This window comes from Urtica dioica, chromosome 5 (assembly GCF_054948205.1).
Source record: "Urtica dioica subsp. dioica isolate 48M chromosome 5, U.dioica_male_clone48M_v1_H2, whole genome shotgun sequence".
NCBI lineage: Eukaryota > Viridiplantae > Streptophyta > Magnoliopsida > Rosales > Urticaceae > Urtica > Urtica dioica.
In genome coordinates this window covers 38,193,879-38,213,642 of record NC_142760.1, presented here as the reverse complement: position 1 = coordinate 38,213,642, position 19,764 = coordinate 38,193,879, and the positions used below count along the sequence as shown (strand labels likewise).

At 40.5% G+C, this 19,764-nt stretch overlaps 1 protein-coding gene and 1 pseudogene across 1 annotated transcript; one reads left to right on the top strand and one right to left on the bottom strand.

The window, feature by feature from the left end:
* Window positions 1–2,478: 2,478 nt before the first annotated feature.
* Window positions 2,479–3,452, top strand: LOC149398330 (uncharacterized; annotated as a pseudogene).
* An 8,741-nt stretch (window positions 3,453–12,193) lies between these two features.
* Window positions 12,194–15,931, bottom strand: LOC149398329 (disease resistance protein RPM1-like). The gene is made up of 2 exons (XM_089614556.1): window positions 12,950–15,931; window positions 12,194–12,242 (listed from the first exon to the last, which is right to left on the bottom strand). The coding sequence occupies exon 1, from the start codon at window positions 15,929–15,931 to the stop codon at window positions 12,965–12,967; it is 2,967 nt and encodes a 988-aa protein (XP_089470682.1). The 3' UTR covers window positions 12,194–12,242; window positions 12,950–12,964.
* Window positions 15,932–19,764: the final 3,833 nt, after the last annotated feature.

The following is a 19,764-nucleotide window of genomic DNA, read 5'->3' as shown; positions in this document are numbered from 1 at the left end:
TAACAAAAATTAAGATAAATAAAAAAAAGATAAATAAAAATATTACTAAAAACATTACATTTAAATAATTCAACATAAACACATACATTTGAAAGATAGATTACATCGTACTAATTATCAGAATTAGTATATTCATTCCACAAGTGCTCAATTAATGCATTTTGAAGTTCAATATGAGCGTCTCTGTTCTTGATTTGTCGGTGTCGACCTAAGAATTATTGAAATCGAGCATCTTCATCGCCTGTCACCTCAACTTCAGCATTTGGAACTTCGGCTCGTTCTTCAATGGTTGGATTAACATCGCGTTCATCTTCTATTATCATATTATGTAAAATAATACAAGCTGTCATGATATCATGTAACACTTTCTTATTCCAAAAGCGGGATGGTCCGGCCACAATTGCAAATCTTGACTTCAACACTCCAAATGCACGCTCCACATCCTTTCTACATGCTTCTTGCTTCATTGCAAATAACTTGTTTTTTACCACGTGGATCGTGAATAGTTTGAACAAGGGTCGACCATTTTGGGTATATGCCATCAGCTAGATAATAACCCATGCTATATTATTTTCCATTAATGACATAATTGGCCGGTGGAACAGTACCCTCAACAAGATTAGCAAAAAGATGAGATGCCTCGAGCACATTAATATCGTTATTAGATCCCGGTAGACCGAAGTATGCATGTCATATCTAAAGATCATAATCAGCTACAGCTTCTAGAATAATCGTAGGAGATCCACTACGTCCAGCATATTGACCTCCCCAAGCTGTTGGGCAGTTTTTCCACTTCCAATGCATACAATCTAAACTACCCAACATACCTGGAAATCCTCGACGCTCATTAATGTGGAGAAGTCTTGCAACGTCATTAGCATTAGGTGCTCGAAGATAATGGCCTCTAAACACCTCGACAATAGCACGGCAAAATCTCTTCAAGCATTCCAAAGTTGTGGACTCGCCTATTTTGATATACTCATCGGTGGAGTCTGTCGGTGATCCATATGCCAACATTCGTAAAGCGGCTGTTAGTTTTTAAAAACTAGATAACCCGAGTTTACCGAGTCCATCTCTTCGTTGGACAAAGTAATTGTCATGCCTTTGCACAGCATCATGAATTTGAAGAAATAAAGCTCGGCTCATTCGAAATCTTCGTCGGAACATTGTCTCTGGGAATCAAAATAGTCGTTGAAGAGATTGCGAGCGGCTTGTTCCCGATCACGGTTGATAACGATATGACCAGGAATAGATCCACGATGAGAGCCTTCGGTATTTAGCATACGATTTAGCATGAAATTGTTATTTTCAGTAATTTGAGATATGACTTTGTTTTCTAGATCTTCATAAAATTCATTATCTGAATAAGAAGAGGAAGAAGATGGTATGTAAGATGAACTACCATATTGAAAATTCATCGTTTTTTATGAGAAGAAGTATACGGTAAAGAAGGAGGTGATATTTTTCCAAGTATGAAACTCATCATTTATAGAAAGAAATAAATAGATCCGGACCATTGAATTTTATATCTAAAATTTAGCCGTTCAATTTCTGTCACATCTTGTCTCTGAGCATTATCAGAAATATACAAATAGATCCGGACCATTGAATTTTAGATCTAAAATCTAGCCGTTCAATTTCTGTCACATCTTGTCTCTGAGCATTATCAGAAACAAACAAATAGATCCGGACTATTGAATTTTAGATCTAAAATCTAGCCGTTCAATTTCTGTCACATCTTGTCTCTGAGCATTATCATAAACAAACAAATAAATCCGGACCATTGAATTTTAGATCTAAAATCTAGCCGTTCAATTTCTGCCACATCTTGTCTCTGAGCATTATCAGAAACAAACAAATAGATTCGGACCATTGAATTTTAGATCTAAAATCTAGCCGTTCAATTTCTGTCACATCTTGTCTCTTAGCATTATCAGAAACAAACAAATAGATCCACACCATTGAATTTTAGATCTAAAATCTAGCCGTTCCATTTATGTCACATCTTGTCTCTGAGCATTATCAGAAACAAACAAATAGATCCAGACCATTGAATTTTAGATCTTAAATCTAGCCGTTCAATTTCTGTCACATCTTGTCTCTGAGCATTATCATAAACAAACAAATAGATCTGGACCATTGAATTTTAGATCTAAAATCTAGCCGTTCAATTTCTGTCACATCTTGTCTCTTAGCATTATCAGAAACAAACATCTAGCCGTTGCATTTCTAAAATCTAGCCGTTCAATTTCTATAAATAAGACTTACTCCTCAACCTATTTCCTCACAAATTCATTCTTCACCTCATTTCTTCAAACATGACTTCAAGCCGCAGTTCTTCATACTCTGTTCAAGAAGATATACTCTTGTGTCAAACCTATATTGATATTTCTCAAAACCCAATCATAGGGATTTCCCAAAAAAAGATCAATTTTGGGCAAGAATTGAAACAGAGTATCACTCAAATGGAATCCAAAAGTTAGACCAAGAAGATCTTTAGAAACTAGAATGGCAACCATTATTTCTGTTGTTTCGAAACTAAGGGGATGTATTAACCAAATTGAAAATAAGAATATCAGCGGTGCTTCGGAACAAGACATTGTAAGTATTTATTTTGTCGATAAATGTATACATTATATTTATTTTTTATTTGTACTAACTAACTTTTTATCATCATTCTTTTATCAATATGTAATAGTTAACTCAAGCGAAGATGGTATTGGTAGAGGATGCCAAATACAAGAGGGGCTTCAAATTCGACCATGTGTGGCCTATTCTTAAGGGAATTTAGAAATTTGCTGGTAACAGCTCAAATACCGAGTCCTTGGGTCTTAACCATCCGTCATCGTCATCATTTTCTACCGAGTCACCTGTAACCCCCGGTATGAATTCATTTGATCTTAACATGAACGATCAAGAAGGCACTTGCAATTTATCTGGAAGACCAATGGGTGGAAAAAAAAAAAGCAAAGAAACAACAAAAAGATGCTGAAGAATTTAAAAAAATGATGGACAAAAATGAGAGTCTTGTCCGAACTATTAAAGATTCTAATATTGATAGAATTGAAGTCCAGAGACAAAAAAATGAACTTCGAAAGAAAAAGATTGAGCTAGCTCAAATGAAAGAAGAGAATAAAATTTTATTCATGAATTTGGATACTATATCCGACCCAAATATGCGTGAATTTCTAGTAAAAGAAAAAGAAAAAATTATGCAAAAAAGAGCCCAGACGAACCAATATGAAGAACAAGGAGAAGGTTTTGAATATTATGGATCTCAATATCGAGCATCTAATTATCAACAAAATCAAGCTCAGGAAGAACAATCTCAGGGAAATCAAGCTCATGAAGATCAAACTCATGGAGATCAAGCTCAAGGAGATCAAAATCAAGATTACACCCAGTATTATAATTATCTTGACGGAACTGGAAATAATTTTTCCCGTTATTAAATTGTGTTTTAAGTTTTTACTATGTCTTTTAAAATTATGCTATTGTTTTTAGTTTTAATTTTATTTTGTGTGTTTAATTTAAACTTTGTAACCTATATTTAAATTTTTATGTTTTAATTGAACTTTGTTTTGATATTTTTGTAGTCAATTTATGAGTTTTTGTGTTTTATAAACATTTATAGGGTTAATATATGTATATATGAAAAAAAAATCCTTTGAATTTCATATGTTAATTTTTTTTTTAAATACCGTGTTGTACAGTGGCACGGCATACTGTTTAAATCACCAAATTTAGTGTTGGCTATCACGTGTGATTGGAACAGTTTTTACGCCATATTTGGCGTTATGGCGTGGGGTTGGAGACGCCCTAACACATTATTTCCCATGCCAAAAACATTTGAAATAATCTATGCCGATATGTGTGCAACCACTTCGGAAAATACCATTATATTTTTAGCAAAATCTTCATGCTAAATAATTTGCATGATGTCGTATTAGGCGCACCTCGTTGATACATTCCATCACATGCCACAACATTTCAAATGATGTGTGTCAATGTCACTGCAGCAAGTACATACAGGCAACAACCTCAATTTTTATAACCGTGACAAGTCGTGGCTAAATAGCCACGGCATTTGAGGTTACAGCCGCGAATAGTCGCGGCTGTTCCTATTTTTTGCTAAAAGAAAAGTGGCACTTATCTTGGCTCAAATTTTCGCTAAAAAAAAGCAGCATATATCTTTTGCTACAAAAAAATCGCTAAATTTTAGTCTTTTCTCTCAGTGAAATTCATTTCATTCTCTCCCTCTCTCTCTCTCTCTCTAAAATTTCTTCACCCAACCGCCGTAGAGACCTACTTTGCCGCCAGCTGCCTTGTCCCAACTCATTCGCTCTTTGTTATGATAAAATCACACACGCAAGCGTATGTGTCGCTGAACTAATATAGATATGGAAGTATGAGTGTCGAACCCACGAGGACTAGAAATTCAATGATTTACTTTAACTTGAATGCGAATTGATTCCAAGGTGAACGGAAGATGGTTTTAAATGACTAACGGAAATAGTAAAAATAAAAACAAAGAATAATCAGGAATTTTCAATAAAGGTAAGACCCGGGTCACGATTTCACCGGAACTAACTAGGTCGGAGATTTTTAGTTTGAACAACAAAATCTACTCCTATGGATGCTAATCTCCCTCAATCAAAATTATCCACTAGTCTCTGTTGACGGATTGTTATCCCCTAGGCCGCTAATCCTATCAAAACAACTACACGCAATATGCCAAGAGTTCAAACGATTACATAAATTGCCTAAATTTTCTACAAGCCTTGGTCAACTATGAAGACATTAATAAAAGTATGATAAATTTACTCTCTCTCGAGTTGCAAACAATCCTAGATAACAATTCTAATTGTGGTCAAGCACTAGAAAATATTAAACACAAATCATATCAAGCAGTCCATAATTTGAAATAAATAAGCATCATCTAACCTCAACGAACCCCCAGACCATCATCAATCTCGACTACATTGCAATTCCTTAAGAAACCTAGTTTCTAATGGTGTTTATGATCATCACTAAACATAACACATAATTATAAGCATTAAAATAAACAACGAAAGAAAAAAAGAATTCGTATTAATCTAAATTGATGTTCAACAATATTCAAAAGCAATGAATAAAAGAAAGGAAGAAAAAAGAACGATTGAATTTGAGTTCAAGAGACAAGTCAGAGGCGTCAATTCCAACTAAGATAACTTTTTCTCTCTTCAAAAAGCTCTCAAAAGTTAATCAAAAACTCTAACAAAAACAAAAATAAATGAAAATATGTATTTTTGAGGTTACAAGGTCGAATATATAGGTCTATGGGTGTTTTTTTTGGAGCAATATGGGTCTTTGGATTGGATCCAAAGGCTATAAAACATGTAAAATTGGGTAATAAACATTCCTGATCTGGGCTTCAGCACGCCATGCAGGGGATCAGCGCGGCGCACTGAATGACTGGTGCAACACGCCAATGCAAATTTTTGGAAAATCTTTTTCTTTGCGGCGCGCTGGTGGTCGTCTTTCTCGACAATCTGTTGCTGCCTCTTCAACACGCCACGGTGATGTGTAGCGCGGCGTGCCCAGGCATTGACCAGCTCCAATATTCATTGACTTCGCTCAAAAGTTACCGTTTTGTCCCGTTTTCTCTTTCGTTTTCTTCTAAGTGACTCCCAAAGCCCAAAACCTGAAACTCACTATAAAATACCAATAACTTTCAAATACACTTGAGAACTCGCTAGAATCATGCTCGGGAAAGAGAGATTAGTACGTATAAAACATACTTATCACTCTTCCCCAAGTCCATCGACGGGCAAGGTTTGTGACCTAATTTTTGTATATTTTGTTCATATTTTAGAAAAAATTTGATTTATTTTTTGGTTTATTCTTTGGAGTTTTAAGCCTTCCTTGTCGATATTAAAAATGTCATAAAAGGGTTTTCAAGAATCGACATCAGTGATGCATCATCGAGAATTGCAGAAGAAGAAAGATAGATCTTGTCTTAAAAAACTCTAAACACACCGAAGTTCGTCTATCTTGGAAGGTAAAATTCTAATTTATCTTCTTCTAGACGAATTTCAATAAAACAATTTAGGGATTTTTTAATTGAGTTTATGAAATTGAAGGTTATTTGATGATAGTTTGTGTTTATTGTTGGATGTCCATGTCAATTCATTTCTCAATTCTTGATGTCATACTCTATCTATTTTGTGTGTCTATGTGTGATTTTCTATGTATGTATGTGTGTATTTTCTTGTGTCTATTTATGTATGTGTGTACGTGTATGTATGTGTGAGTCCATGAGCGAGTGAGTGTTTGTGTGTGTTATATGTGGTTGTGTGTGTGTTCTATTTTTGCGTGTGTCTTTGTGTATGTGTATGTGCATGTGTATGTAGTTCAACATGTGTATTGTGTGTTCTAATAATTTGTTCAGGTTCTCAGTCCCGCCCACAGATTTGGGTGTGTTTGAGTGTGTAGTATGTATGTTATGTAACTGAGTGAGTGTATGTTTTCTGTGTGCGCGCGCTTAAGTTTATGTGAATGTGTGTCTGTTTTCTATGTATTGTGTGCTCTAATGATTTGTTTTATGTTTCATATTCTCAGCCCTGCCCAAAGATCCGGGTGTGTGTTTGAGCGAATGTGTATGTGATTTTGTGTGCGTGGTCTGTGTGTGTTTATGTATGTAAGTGTGTGAGTGTGTGTGTGTGTGTGTGTGTGTGTGTGTGTGTGTGTGTGTGTGTGTGTGTGTGTGTGTGTGTGTGTGTGTGTGTGATTGAGTGTGGTTGCGAAATAATTCACACACGCAAGCGTACTTGTCGCCCAATATATTAGGGGTTACAATTTCTTTGGAAAACACTGGATTATAGGTTTCGGGTACGAACAACAAGAATTGCTTTCATGCAAACTAATCTCACTCTACGATATTCACTAGCCTCTCTTGAGTTATCTAGCAAACCTATGTAATTGTCAGATTGTTATCCTCTCGGCCTCTAATCCTATTAAAGCAATCACACGCAATAAGCACAAGAATTCTAACGATTACATGAACTGCCTAAGTTTTCTACTAACCTAGGATCAATTATGGAGACTAAAATAAAAGCACGAGTCTTTAATCTCTCTCGAGTAGCTAAATACTCTTAGCAGGCAATTCTAATGGTGATCAAGCAAAAGAAAGCATTAAGAATAATTTCAATCAAGCAAGCATATTATTGAATCAATTAAAGCATAATCTAACACTAATGAAACCCCCTAACCATTAATAATTTCGACTATATCGCAACCCTATTAAAGACCTAGCCTCTAATGGAATTCATGATTATCGATAAAAAAAAGGAATTATAGAAAGCAAGAGAATGAATATGAAGAGCAATAATTCAGAGTTTGCAAAAATAAAAGTAAAGACAAGGAAAGAAGGGAAACTATTAATGGAGTTCAAGTGCACAGTCGGAGTTGTCAATTCAAACGAAGAACGCTATCTCTCCTCTCAAAAGCTCTCAAAAGATGCAAAGTAGAATAATAAACTAGAATGAAAGATAGATTGTGTTTTTAGGTTACAAAAGGTGTTTTATTAGGTCAAAGATGTATTTTCGGAGTCAATCCGAGCCTTTAGATGAGATCTAATGGCCCAGATTTGCTCAAGATTAAGAGAAATCTCTTTAAATCTGTCGTCAGTGTGCCGTGCCAATGTCCACCGCGCTGCACTCAGATTCCATCGCGTCGCGATCTTGGCCGTCTCCCAGCGCGCAAATCCACTGGAGTTTCACCGCGGCGCTCCCACTTTCTCCGCGCCGCGGTGAGTCTTCTTTTTGCAATTCTCAACTTTGACTTTTTCCGTTTTTGCTCGTTTTGACTCCCGGGAGCTCCAAAATAGGTCCAAAGTCGCCCTAGCACCTAATTATACATCTAAAGTATGAAATTCACCTGAAACACTCATAATAACCGTCAAATTTACTCAAGAATGCGTTAGATTCAAGCTAAATGAGGGTGGATTCATACGTAAGAAATGTACTCACCAAGTGTGTGTGTGTGTGTGTGTGTGAGTGAGTGAGAGAGAGAGAGAGAGAGAGAGAGAGAGAGAGAGAGAGAGTATTCTCTGTGTGTGCGCTTAAGTTTGTGTGCATGTGTGTGTGTGTGTAAGTTTGTCTGAAAGTGTGTCTTTTCTATGTGTGTGCGTGCGCTTAAGTTTGTGTGTGTGCCTAAGTTTGTGTGAAAGTGTGTCTTTTCTCTGTGTGTGTGTGTGTGTATGTGTTTGTTTTAGTGATTGAATGTGCTAAGTGATTTGTAGAATTATGCAATATTGGTGAATTTTGCAAAATTGATGCAATATTGGACTTGCCTATGCATCTAACAAAGTTTAGGCCGTTCGTTCAAGAGAGCAATCGTAATGGTACAAATACTTTATACAAGTGTAGGCATTTTACTTGTGCAAGCAGGCACTTGTGAGGTAAACTTTTGAGTCCCTATAATCTCATCAATGTCTGATTTTTAATGAAAAACTGACAAACAATAAGCTTCACCTTTGGTCACATTTATAACCATAATTTATATGTTAGAATTAACCTTTGCTTAACCTTTGCTATATTTATGTTTCTGATTTCTATTTTTTATGACATTACCTTCATAAGATGAGTTTTTTTGTTCGTAGCAGAAGATCTTTAGAACATATATGAAGAAATGTCATCAATGGAAACCAAGAAAATTAGAGACGGCTAACAAAGGTGGGAAGACTTTGCGCGAAAATATATGGCGGACATTAGCGCGACATGTTGTGGCTATTTGCGACTATTATGTCGCGGCTATTATCTAGCCGCGACTGGTCGTGACTGTTTCTAAACAGCAACGGAGCAACGGCCACAACTTTTGTCGCGGCTATTAGAAAAACAACCACGACTTTTATAGCTGTTATAAATTTTTAGTGTAGCGTGCGTACAACCGCTTAGAAAAATATCCGCATAATCTTCTTGTTGACTCCATCTACTTTCGCAGGGAAAAAGTCTACTTTTTTCTATATATTTTCAGGATAAGACGTTATCATTTGGGAAAACATGGATCATCTTATAGCCAATATCGAAGCATTTTATAACTTTGCATTGCCTCAAGTATTCTTTTGGAATTCAATTTTTGGCCGGATGGGACTTCCTCAACAGCTGCAAAAGTTGACTGAAAGACTAGTTTTTCCACTATTCTGTGACTTGATTTGAATCAAGGACATCACTTGAAAAGAAGAGCCATCGAAAATGAATCTTTATCGTGATATGAGCATATAAAATAAGTTCAATTATTGGAAAATCGGAACGATAGGATACGCAAGTGGTCTTGTAATCATGATATCCATTGGATACATGTTGCTTTACTCGAACGGGAATATTGCATACAATCCAGAGAAATCAATCAAGGAAACTTTAGCAAATATCTCACCGTCTCCAATCGAAGGTGGAACGATTTCCGGGGAGCGATTTCCACGACGTTTCTGTACGAAAATACGCTGATGAGTCTAAATCTGAATGGGATAAACTCAAAGAACGCGTTGAACGACAAGTTCCCTCTCTGGCTCGAATCTCTTCCGGCGCTTCAAGTCATCGTTTGAGATCAGCGGGTTTCATGGCCATATTGCTAGAAAACCTAATCTTGGAAAGCTCAAAATCATGCACTTGTTACATAATGAATTCTACGGGGCTCTTCTAGAAGAATACTTCAGGAACTTCCGAGCCATGGAGATGACGGGCGCGAGGAACGCGAAGATATGTTACATGTGAAAAGAATACTATCATGAATCCGTGATGGTCACCAAGAAAGGCTCGTACACTCAGCTCTTGAGAATCCAAACCATACTCTCGATCGACTGTTGATCTCTAAAACAATGATTTCTCTGGTACTATACTATCTTCCTTGGGAAACTTGACCGACCTCGAATGGTTAGATCTCTCTGCGAACGAGCTCATCGGTTGTATTCTCGCTGAGCTGTCAGATATTATGTGGCTTTCATTCTTGAACCTATCTCAGAACCGACTCGAGGGACCGATACTTTGGGCCAGCCATTTCAAAATGTTCACCAACGAGTCCTTTGCCGGAAATTTTGACTTGTGTGGATTTTTGTTGATTAAGACTTGTCGCGGTTCAGACGTCGAGCCATCGCCGTTGAATCTTTATCATGATTCAAATACCAAAACTGAGCTCTATTATAAGGAAATCGCGATGATGGGCTGCGCTAGTGATTTGGTGATCATAGTTTTCATCGAATACGTGTTGCTTTAATTGAACGGGAAGTTTCGCTGGCTCTCATATAAAATCCTCGAGATGCTATGACACAAGCCCGAAACGAGAAGGCCAATGAGAGTGAGAAGCTCTCGCGGATCACCGAGGAGGCGAGGTTGAAATGAGAAATATAGAACAACATGTCTGCACTTAGTATTTTATTTTTACAGAAAATTAGGAAAATAACCAACTTAAACGTTTGGCATTGTTAAATAGCCAACGTTTGGTAAATGTTAGGTAAATAAACACTATTAGACGTAAACTTTAAGTAAATAGTCAATGTTTGTTATATGAAAGTGACTATTTACCTAAGATTTACATCTGAAAGTGGCTATTTATATAAGATTCACTAAACATTGACTATTTAGCAATGCCAAACATTCAAGTTGGCTATTTTCCTAATGCACTCTTATTTTTATTTTTATTGTGGGTGTTGATTTAATTTTATATCGTCAACGCAGGGAATTAGTGGAGCGGGCTTCTCTGTTTTAATTGGCTCTCTCTCACTTTGTGTTCCATTCATACAAATTGTTTCGGTCTATGTATAGTAGTTAGACTATTTATCAGGCTTGTTGGTAAAGGCAACCGGTATGACCAATGAGAATCAGTCCGACCAAGTCCATTTACAAATGAGAAATTTATTAAAAATAGTATTTTTTAGAAATAAAGTTTTTAGCCTTCATTATATACTGTTTAAAGGATAAATGACATAAATGTCCATCCACTTTTACTCTTATTACAATACGGCCTTGACTGAATTTTGTTGGCGAACAATTACAGTAAATTAATGACTGCTTACATATACTTCTGTTAGTTTAGTCTAAAACTCGTCTAGATAATTCTGTTGCAACACTTTAATAAGCAAAGATTGGTTGCTGCACAATGGACGCCGCGTTTAGACAAAACTAAAAAAATTATTATATATGTAGTTATGATTCAAGGTAAATGTTTGTCGACAAAATTTAGTTAAGAGATATATTATTAAACGTGTAAAAGTCCCTGGAACATTTATGTTATTTATCCTTGTTTAATTTAGTTGTCAAAATGGAAATATTTGTCACATGATATTTTTTTTTAGTCTTATGAACTTTCAGTGATGGTGGTTTATAAAATAATTTAAAAAATAAAAAACCTGGAACCATCCAGGGAAACTTTAAAATTGCTCCTCAATTACAATACTTAACTTTTTTACTGTAAAAGATTTACTTTTCTTTATTGGTTTCATTTAAGATAACATAAAATCATCTGAAATTATAAGACAATATATTCATGGAAGTTTGGGCTATCTTCAAATGATAGATATTTATTGGTTTCTTTATTGGTTGTGCAAATGATAGATATTTAAGGAATCGCTATCTTCAAAGGAGATATATGTGGAATTGTTTCTTAGATTGAAGGCTCCCTTCTTCTCGAGTTTGGGCTTTGGCTCTGGCCCAATCTCTAAACAAATTCTTGACTTGAAAAGCTTTAGGTTTCGGAAACAACATCCCGGGACGTTTTTCTCTTAATTCCCAGCAATGCATTGTAACGCAAGTAATAAAACAGAGCGCTTGGAGATGAAATGAAACCCCAACATTTCTCCATTATCAAACACGAATTGTATTAACTAGCAGTTCCGGATCGTACCAGTCAGCCGGAGCTGGATCTACTCAATGGAAGAGCTTGTTGGTAGGGATTGGAAAAAACTTTTCCGAGCAAGAGGATATACGACAGCAAACGCGGTGGTGGTTTACTTTAAGATCCACGCTTGGACCATTGTCACAGCAGAGGAGATTCTGAGGAATTTCTGCAGGACTGCTTTCGACGTCACCGAAGCTGCCAGAGGAGTGGTCGAGGCTCTTTGAGAATCTCGTCTTCGACGATCTGCTTTCACACCCGAAGAACTGTTTCATGTATTTCAGCGTCTTCGCAGAAGAGCCGCTGATCCACGACGATGGAAGAAGTTTGGATTTGCTCGGTTTTTATTTGGAATACTGACCCTCCGAGCGTCCCTGATTTGGTTAAGTATTGTTCAAGAAGTTTTTTCAGATGACAATATTTGACATGGAAAATTCTCCGCTGGAAATTCTTTCTAAAGAAGTGGGAGATCTACCGTGTCTAAAGTACCTGAGTTTAAAGAATACGAGAGTGAAAAAGTAGGTGCACTAAGCAAACTAGAGAAGTGGCAGCCTATTTGTTGATCAAATTTTCTGTCAGTTTTTACACAAGTGATGACATTGATGATTGACCAAAAACAATCAGGTTCGTGTGGATATATACATGAACATACATACTCTCTAGGAATTCCCAAGCTAACGTCTAGATATTTTCATTTTCTAATTCTTTTGCGTGTTCGATCCGACAAAGCACATCAAGGGAGCAAATACGAACTGTAGGAACATTTCTCAACTCAGTTTCTTGTGTTGTACTAATAACGTGAACATTTTTTATTGATTGATTGATTATAAAGATTAAATGAGTATGGAGATGGACATTAGTTACAATATTAAACCAGTTTGAGTAAATGCACCAGATCGTACTACAAAAGAGACTGAACATGTAGGCAGAATTTAGAAAGAACCAAAACAGGGAAAGAAAAATAAAAGTTGTGTAAATGATGGCATTTACGTGAGATCGTCGTCATTCAGAGACATGATTAAGCAGCGAACTATCAGCTAGTTGAAATCAGAACTACAACTTTCCAAAGTATACAAATTACCCGATTGCTTTTCGGTCACTCCAAAACGTCGTCGCTGTAAACACTCTGCACATCACTCGTGAGACTCGTCCGACGGAGTTTCTTGAACATGGTCGGCTTGTCCTCGACATCGCTCCAAGAGAAGCGACGTCGAATCTTCTTCAATGGGACACTTGAGGGCGAAGCCGTATCTGCTAGGCTCTCGCTGTCGGACAAACTCCCGACCGAGTCCGTGTCTCCTTCGTCCTCTCCATGAGAGAAACTCGGCCAGATATCATCCCGGCAGACACCAGCTGCGTCTGCGTCAGAACCGCCATGGCTCAGGCGGCGCCGCAGATCCAGCTCTCCTGGCCGGTGCGAAACGTACCCGCTTCCGGTGGCGTTTTTGTACCAAAACAGAAGGGTAGGTTCGAGCTGGACTTTCGAAACGCGGAGCACGAATTCGTTGGGCATATCATAGAACGACAAGACTTTCAGGCAGCTCAACCGAGAGATGCCAGCTGGCAATTCCGTTAGAAGCGGGCTCGGCCCGATCTTCAACTCCTCTAGAAGAGGCATGGCACCGTCTGCAATCTCGACTGCCTCTAGTCCCGGCATCTCTCTCAACACGAGGAGTTTGAGTTTTCTGAAGCCGTCCTTGAAGCTGAGCCGGGAACCCAGGTACGCACCGTAGAGCAAGAGAGACTCGAGTTCAAGCAAATGGTTGAAACGATTTAACGGGTCGTATTCCAGGCTCGAGAGGCTCAGACATATTATGCGAATGCTTCCGAGGCGGGAGATCCAATCGGGGAGCCTCCGCAGCTTACCTTTCAAGACCAAACTCTCCAAGCGAGTGGGTGGGATCAGTACCGTTTGCAAGTCGAGTGTCTCGTTCTTCAGCGCTTCTAGATGCAGAGACTCGAGATGTTTCATCTCGCCGATGCATGGGCAGAGAGCGTACGCGATGTAGGAGGTCAGTCTCGAGACCCTCAAGCTTCTCAGCTGCTTCAACTTCTTCATTTCTTGTATGACATCCACGCCGCTGAGGCTCGCATCGACTGTCGCGAGCGTTTGTAGGTTTGTAAGAGCCCCGATCCCTTCCTTGATCTTCACGCCTTTTGCAAAGCCAAGTGCGGCTCCGTCATTGTCCCCGCGGCTTGCCAATAAGTGTCGGAGACTGCCGAGTTTTGCGATCTCCATTGGTAGCTCAGCCAAGAGGCTTCCACTTAGATCCAACACCTCTAGTTTGCTCAGCTTCCGTATCGTCCTTGGGAGTTTCCTCACTCTCGTGTTCTTCACGCTCAGGTAGTTTAGACACAACAAATATCCCACCTCTTTGGGGAGGACTTCGAGCCCGGAATTCTCAATGTCCAACATTGTCAGAAGGTAATACCTCTTGAACAACTTCACCAGAATTGAATCGGTCAGAGGGCCGGTGTTCCAAAGAAACACAGAGCGAATCTGATATCCTTCTGCGGCATTTGAAGCACTTGCAACGCCTTCGGCGGAGGAGATGACCATGCGCCGGGATTTTCCTCTTGAGCTAGAGCTTTCTCCATCGCCGAACATACAGAAGTCGCGGTCGCTAGCCTTTTTGCGGGCGATCTCATGCATCAAGTTATGGACACGGCAAAACCTATCAATGCCGTGGAAACCCTCACACACTTCGACGAGGTTTCTTTCGACGAGCTCCTTCAAGTACTCCTCGGCCACTTCTTCAATCGTCTCCCCTTCCCTCCGCTGCACAAACCCCTCGGCGACCCAAAACTTGACCAGGTTCTCGACGCGGATCAGCGACTCCTTCGGGAAGACGCTGAAGTACATGAAGCACTTTCTCAGGCGCTGAGGCAGATCGTCGAAGCTTCGGGCCATGACCTTCGACGGCCTAGCGAGGCTCGGGTTCTCGAGGCTGAAACTCTGAAGCAGCTTCTTCAACTCCCGCAGCTGGCCCGATTTTCTCAGCACGAGGCCCGCCACGGCCCTGATCACGAGCGGAATCCCTTCGCACATCTCGACGATCTCCGCCGAGCGTTCCCGTAGCTCTTCGGGGCAGCCCATCTCGCCGCCGAAGCTTCTTCGGAAAGCGATGCCGCAGAAGAGATCCCACGCGCTCCGCTCCGAGAGACGCTTCGCTCTGTATACGAAGTCGGACGCGGTCTTCACGAAAGAAGCTGCGACGACCTCGTGCCGCGTCGTGATCATCACCCTGCTTCCGACCACACCGTTGGGCAAGAAGTCTCTGGCGACGCGCCAGAGCTGTTCCGTCCACACGTCGTCGAACACGATCAAGTACCGTTTCCCTCTCAGCGCCCCGACGAGCTCCTCCTTCGATGTAGTCCCGTCCTTCAAAGTCTGGCCGAGCACCTGCGAAGCCGTCCTCGAGAGAATCTCCTCGACCACGATTCGTCCTTGTGGCACCTCGACCCAGGCACGGATCTGAAACCGCTCCTTTGCCGCGTCGCTCGCGAATACCCTTCTCGCCAAAGTGCTTTTTCCGATCCCTCCGCCGCCCAAGACCGCGAGGGCCGACCTCTTTTGCTCTCCGCCCTCCAACAGAGCAGCGGTGAGATCTCTGACAGCCGTGTCTGCGCCGACGAGAGGCTCTTCTTCGCTCATCGGGGTGACGAAGAGCCGGTAGTCGACTGTCTCCTTCTCGATGGACGACACACGGTCCCTGATGTTGTATTGCACGCGTGTGTCCCGGACTTTGGCTAGCAAATCTTTGATTCTCTTTACGTCGCCGCTCAGATTGTCGCGACTTCTCAGCTTTCTGATTATGGCGCCGGTTTGGTCGCCGCTGCGCAGATCGTACTCGTCGAGAACATCTTCAATGAGGTTCGCTACTTCCCTCATCTGGCTCGCGTACGCCTTCACGTGCTCGTCCTTTAAGCTTCCGTCGACCTCTTCCATCAACCGGTTTAGTGTTTCCGGCTCCGTCCTCAGAAGTTCGATATCGGAATTCCTGACTGGTTGGTTACGTCTCCCCAGAATATCCAAAACGGAAGAGAAAGCAATCTCTGGCATTTCTATTATTTTTATTTGTTGGCTTTGCATGTAAACGGAAAATGATGTACTCAGGAAAAGGGTTGTATATATATATAGCTAGATCTCTTACTAGATAGCTAATAATAAAGTTTAAAAAAGAAAAATAGAGATATGAAACTTCACTGGATGTTTCCTAAACCTAAGCCTTACTGATCTGTTGATTTTATTTCTTTATTGGGACGGTGGTACATTTGCACGTTATCGGTACATTTGCACGTTATCGCATACATGTGCATGAAAAATTTGTAGCTATATTATAATTTATATGGCTAAAATAAATATATGCGTATACTATGTATACCAGTCAGCAGCTTCTTCTTTTGTTATCTTTTATTGAGACAAACCAGGCGTAACATTATTGACTTTCATCAATTCTTTTAACGGGATCGATCTACAGCTTATATTATACACACACAAAAGGTTTTGTAACTAAGTATATGATAAGATGACTGATCTGTTGGAATATTAGAGAGGAAAATGGACATTATTGAGTATTTATTGTCTATTAAGCTGCTGATGTTAGGCAAAATTTTGAGTGGGGTCCACTCAATTTGATAATTCTTTCGTATTATTCTTCCTTGCGGAATGGGGGTAATATCGATTATAATTTTGCCAAAAACGGAGCTAGAATGAATGAGAAATTGATGTAGTGTAAAGTATGCTTTCTGTCACATTGAGAAAGTGGACGAATGGACTAAGTCAGTCCAGCTCGACTGGACGAGGCGAGCTCAACTGGACGAGCTCGACTGGACGAGGCGAGCTCAATTGGACGAGCTCGACTGGTCCAGCTCGACTGGACGAGGCGAGCTTAATTGGACGAGCTCGACTAGTCCAGCTCGACCGGGCGAGGCGAGCTCAACTGGGCGAGGCGAGCTCTACTAGACGAGTTCGACTGGACAAGCTCGACAGGACGAGCTCGACTGGACTTAGTGACGAAGTCAGTTCGACTGGACAAGCTAGACTGGAAGAGCTCGACTGGACTGAGTGTCGAAGTCTCTCCAGCTCGACTGGACGAGCTCGACTAGACGAGCTCGACCAGACGAAGAGACAGAGCGTACGTTTGAGACTTAAAACCAACAGTTTGGATTCTTCAATCCAATGGTTCTTTGAGCTTTAAGTACTCTTTATGGCTGTGTAATAATGCCATTAAGGCTGAAAACGTTTGACTGTTCACTTGGCCATGAGTTCAAGACCGTGTATTAAATGGTTGCAATAACCTGTTTTAAATGCCTTTAAGGCTGGACAGTTTTGGAACTTCAAACAACTCAGTCTTGGCCTTTTTATATAGAGGTTTGCTCTTCTCATTCGAACACACGCAGAAAATTCACAAGTGTTTTACTGCTTCTCTCAGTTCCTTATCTCTCCCAGAAATTGTTTTCCTTTTTGTAGTCGGTGATCAGTTCTGTTACAGGTTTAGTTCGCCGGAGAAGTCAGTTTGGTGCAATCTCTTCTCATTCCGCCGTTGTATCCTGGGAGGTAAATTGCTCGTCGTTTCCGGCACCCACGGGGAGGGCAATATTACTTTAAGGAGACCGTCGAACGGTCCTCGTCGTTGCTTCTCTTTTTGTTTATTTTTCTCTGTTCATAATATTGTTGTGTTGTAATTTTTTTTTCCTTTCCTCAAGCTGTTGGTTTTAATTTTCCAGAAAATTAAATATTTTTTCTAGTAATATATCTAGCAATCTTAAAGTAATAGCTGCTCTTAGACAGCTTGCTCGTGGAAGGAGTTTTCGTATTTATTATTATTTGTGTTGATCGTTTCAACAATTTGACTTGGGTGTTTTCTTTTGTAGTAGTGGAAAATAACAACAACAACAACTTTGTGAACGGAGTGGATGCGTCGGGGAATCCGATCATCCCGCTGCCTTCCAACGTGGAGGTTTTGACGACCAACGCCTCAAACCCGAGCATTGTCGTACAAAACTTGGCGGAGGCTTCGGCCGGGAACGGACCCGAGGGTCTTGTTCAATCGATGGCGGCTATGGCCGTGAACGGACCCGCGGGTCATGTTCAAAATGCGGGCGCGGTCCGAGGGCCTCCCGTAATGATGCCGGCCGAGAAACCGGGGAAGTTCGATGGCTTGAACTTCAAAAGATGGCAACAAAAGATGCTCTTCTATTTGACCACCATTGGTCTTGTACGGTTTTTAACCGACGATCCTCCGACTCTCCAAGAGGACGAGACCGATCCGAAAGTGAGAATGGCGTTTCTCGCTTGGAAAGATTCCGACTATTTGTGTCGGAATTATGTGATGAATTGTCTAGCGGACTCCCTATACAACGTGTATAGTTCCAAGGCGTCTTCCAAAGAGCTTTGGGAATCACTCGATCGGAAATACAAGACCGAGGACGCGGGCTCAAAGAAGTACATCGTGGGCCGCTTCCTCGAGTTCAAAATGGTGGACAATAAGACGGTCGTGAGTCAAGTGCAAGATTTACAACTTATCTTTCACGAGATTCAAGCCGAGGGAATGACCATTAGCGAGTCTTTCCAAGTTGCCTCCGTCATCGAGAAGCTACCTTCGGGTTGGAAGGAATTCAAGAACTACCTTAAGCACAAGCGAAAGGAAATGAGTCTTGAAGATTTGGTGGTTCGCCTTCGCATAGAGGAAGACAACCGTGGCTCCGACAAGAGGTTCAAAACCACGTCCGAGAGAGCCAACATGGTCGAGCATGGTGAAGGCTCGAGAGGCAAGAATCCCGCCAACAAGCTTGGGGCTAAGGGGGCTGCTTTCAAGAAGAAAAACCAACAAAAGTTTGTTGGAAAATGCTTCAACTACGACAAAGAAGGTCACCGCGCCGCGGATTGCCGAAAGCCACAAAAGAAGAAGAAGAGTGAGGCCAATGCCGTCGAGACCGAGAGAGATGACCAATTTCTCGTCGCCGTGGTCTCCGAAGTTAACTTGGTCGATTCAAACCCCAAGGAGTGGTGGCTAGACACTGGAGCTACCCGCCATGTTTGCTCCGACAAAACCGCGTTTTGCTCGCTCGACATGCGCCCGACTGGGGAGAAGCTGTTCATGGGAAATTTGGCCACCTCCGACGTCATGGGGATTGGCCACGTCATCCTCAAAATGACCTCAGGAAAGGAAATGAAGCTCACCAACGTTCTCTACGTACCCGACATTAGGAAGAATCTTATTTCTGGAACTCTCCTTTGTAACCATGGGTTTAAGATGGTTTTTGAGTCTCAAAGGATTGTTCTTAGTAAAAATGGGATGTATGTGGGTAAATGCTATATCAAAGATAATATGTGGAAGATGAATGTAATCGCCATTACTGGCAAGAATGATAATGAGAATGCTTCCTCTTCTGCGTATATGCTTGAGTCATCTAATTTGTGGCATGGTAGACTTGGTCATGTGAATTATGATACTTTGCGCAAATTAATTAATTTGGATTGTATACCAAAATTTAATATTGATTCTAAACACAAATGTGAGATATGTGTTGAAGCCAAATTAACGAGAACATTTTTTCATAGTGTTGAAAGGAAAAGTGGGTCACTTGAATTAATCCATACCGATCTATGCGATTTGAAATTCATGCCTACGATAGGTGGTAACAAATACTTTGTGACTTTTATTGACGATAGTACGAAGTATTGTTATGTGTATTTGCTTAAAAGCAAAGATGAGGCAATTGAGAAATTTACCATGTACAAATTGGAAGTTGAGAATCAACTTGGTAAAAAGATTAAAACGGTGCGTAGTGATCGTGGAGATGAATATGTGGAACCATTTGGTACATTTTGTGCTCAACATGGAATTATTCATGAAGTCACTCCACCATTGATAGGTGCGTTAATCACGC